The sequence below is a fragment of the Monopterus albus genome, unplaced genomic scaffold (genome assembly GCF_001952655.1).
Source record: "Monopterus albus unplaced genomic scaffold, M_albus_1.0 scaffold290.1, whole genome shotgun sequence".
In the NCBI taxonomy this organism is placed as follows: Eukaryota; Metazoa; Chordata; class Actinopteri; order Synbranchiformes; family Synbranchidae; genus Monopterus; species Monopterus albus.
The window spans coordinates 613,672-616,277 of NW_018128170.1; the positions used below are offsets into that span (position 1 = coordinate 613,672).

The window sequence follows — 2,606 nt, forward strand, 5'->3', positions numbered from 1 at the left end:
GAAGAAATTAGACTGCCGCTATTACAAGTCATGTGACTTCTTTCCTGAGAAAGGGTGAACACACTGCAGCAGGAGGCAGGGGGGAAAGGTTAAAATCACATGTGGCCTCATTCACTAAACTTTTACATTAAAAAAGCAAGCAACATGAACTGAAATGAGTAAAACTACAAGGTGCTGATGTTTGCCACCATCACTGTTATAATCACCACCATCATCAGTATCAAGAGAGGAAGTACTCATTAATGAGATTCTACACCAACATCTACGAATCTACAATGATTAGAAATAACTTTATGACATCATGTTTTTCCTCACTGCAACAACTCAACCTCTGACATAATAAATCATACATAAAAATATGGTGTTAAAGGAATCATTTGACATTTTGGATCAGTCGTTTCCTCCCCACGAGTCAGAGGAGAAGAATGATATCGCCTTCACTCATGTACAGTACATATTTGGCTGGAGCCGACACCTATTTAGCTTAGCTTACTATAAAGACTGGAAACTGTGGATAACAGCTAGCCTGGCTCTGTCCAAAGATAATGAAATCTACCTATCAGCATAGGCTTCCTAATTAACTTGTTACACCTTGTTTATTTAAGCTGTACGAAAGCTGAAATGTAAAAACAAAAATTTGCTGTTTGACGGGGTTATGTTATGTGCCTGACTATTTTTTCGATGTCACCAGTAATATCCTAGAACCTCCACTGGTTATCCAGCAGCTGGTCCAGTTCAAACAATACTGTAGTAAGGCACATAAGTCCCCATAAAACAGAGTTTTGCATGATTAAACAAACTAAATATAACGTTTGTGAGCCTTAATGGTGCTGGTAGGCAGAGTTTGTTATCTGTGGACATAGCCGGTCTATCAGTTTCCCCATGTTTCCAATCTCTATGCTAACATAAGCTAACTGACTGGTGATTGTAGCTTCACGTTAACCATAAAGATGTGACAATTGTATTGATTTTCTTATGTATATCTCAGGAACAAAATAAATAGGAGTATTTATTTTCCAAAATGTCAAACTACTGCCTAAAGGATTCCTGCAATTTAAAACAGAATACTAAATTATCAGGATTTTTTTTACCATGGCAGCAATAGTTAAAAAGGTGATGACACCAGTATCACCCAGGAACAATCACAGGTGTAAATGTACATCTCCTGGAGTTATCACACTGTTATAATGTAAATACTATTTGGATATAAAAGCATAGACAAAACTGTACTGGGTTACAAAGTCAAAGGTTGTCAGAGTAGCAGCTTGACGTTCTTTGTCTTTGTGTCTCTGAGATGTATACAGATAGTGACTGGGCTGCCTGGGGCTGTGTGAACAGCATTTGCCTTTGATTGTTTACAACCATTGATGAACTGGTTACACTGGCAGCTGACTGCCAGTTCACTGTTTAAAACACGTTCCAGGTTGGATCATTTGTTTTACAAAAGGAACATGAGAAGAAATACTCAACGGCCAGAAGTGTGGCATCTCGCTTTAGTTGGATGATGTTTCAATTCTTTCAACATGCAACAATTTTATGAGTTCCAAATGAATTCTAGGAAGAGTCAAACCCTCTTTAATCCCCTAGCCTTCAAAAAAATGGCCAAAGTAAACTACTAAAGCTCAACACAAACAAAGCAGAGTCAACAATATCAACTGAAGGCCACATAGAGGTTATTGAAGAACTTGTTGAAACTGAGCAGAGTAGCAGTTTCCTGGTAATGTCACTATCAGTAGTCTCAGGTTTATTCTACAAAAGCAGCTCTGAAGGCAGGGCAGGGAACAAGGCTGACAAAGGTTTTAAGTTCATGGAAAAGAATAATTATAAGGTACTACAAACTTCAGATCTACAAGTGGTTGTTGTTGTTGTTTAAGTCTGAGCCATGCTTTAGTGCTCAGGCCTCAGGTCAGAGTTTGTCTGTCATCTGTAGACAGGACAGGCAGGGTCTCTTTTAGTCTGACGTCTGTGGCAGCAGCTCTCTCCATGTTCAGAAGACTCTTCCTTTCCTTCCTCTTTACTCAGAAGACAAACAGTATGAGGTCAGGTGGTTGTTCAAGCCTGCTAATGCCACTTGAGACACTAGGAGCAAAAGCAGGGAGGTCCGGAGGTCAGTGTACGTGTAGACAGTTCACACCCTCGTGTGGCGACAGCTGCGGGAGGAGCCTGAGCCGGCGGCAGCTGCCCCGGGTGGGGATGAAGGGTCCTCGTCACTTGACTCATTCTGCTCCTCTTTGTGAAGACCGAGGCTGATGTGGCTCTGCAGGGCGGCTGGGGTTAGCCACTCCTTAGGTAGGCAGCTCTGCAGGAAGGGGATGCAAGAGCTGAAGTAGGCCAGTCTGTTGACCCAGCGAGGGATTTCCCGTCCACACAGCAACTGAAAAAAGGCAAAATGTGTTGGAGATAGACACAGGGTTTACACAGAAGAATTTTTGGCTTGACTGGGTTTGAAATGCAGCAGAGGAGGCATCAGTTAACGCCTCCTGTGTTGTATGTGCTGGACCCCGTCCTGCCCTGTTAACTGTATCTTCTCTCCTCTCAGATTCAAAACACACACACTGCATGCTTGAGCTGCACATGACTGAAAATCCAAAAACACCTGCATGCAG

The 2,606-nt window shown here is 42.1% G+C and overlaps 1 protein-coding gene across 1 annotated transcript in view; it reads right to left on the minus strand.

The window, feature by feature from the left end:
* Positions 1–8: 8 nt before the first annotated feature.
* The window catches only part of LOC109973406 (desumoylating isopeptidase 2), a 13,537-nt gene continuing 10,939 nt past the window's right edge, over positions 9–2,606 (minus strand). Inside the window, exon 5 of the mRNA XM_020622966.1 lies at positions 9–2,374. Within this exon, the coding sequence (XP_020478622.1) occupies positions 2,129–2,374 (246 nt within the window). The 3' untranslated portion in view covers positions 9–2,128. The remainder of the gene's footprint in view (positions 2,375–2,606) is intronic.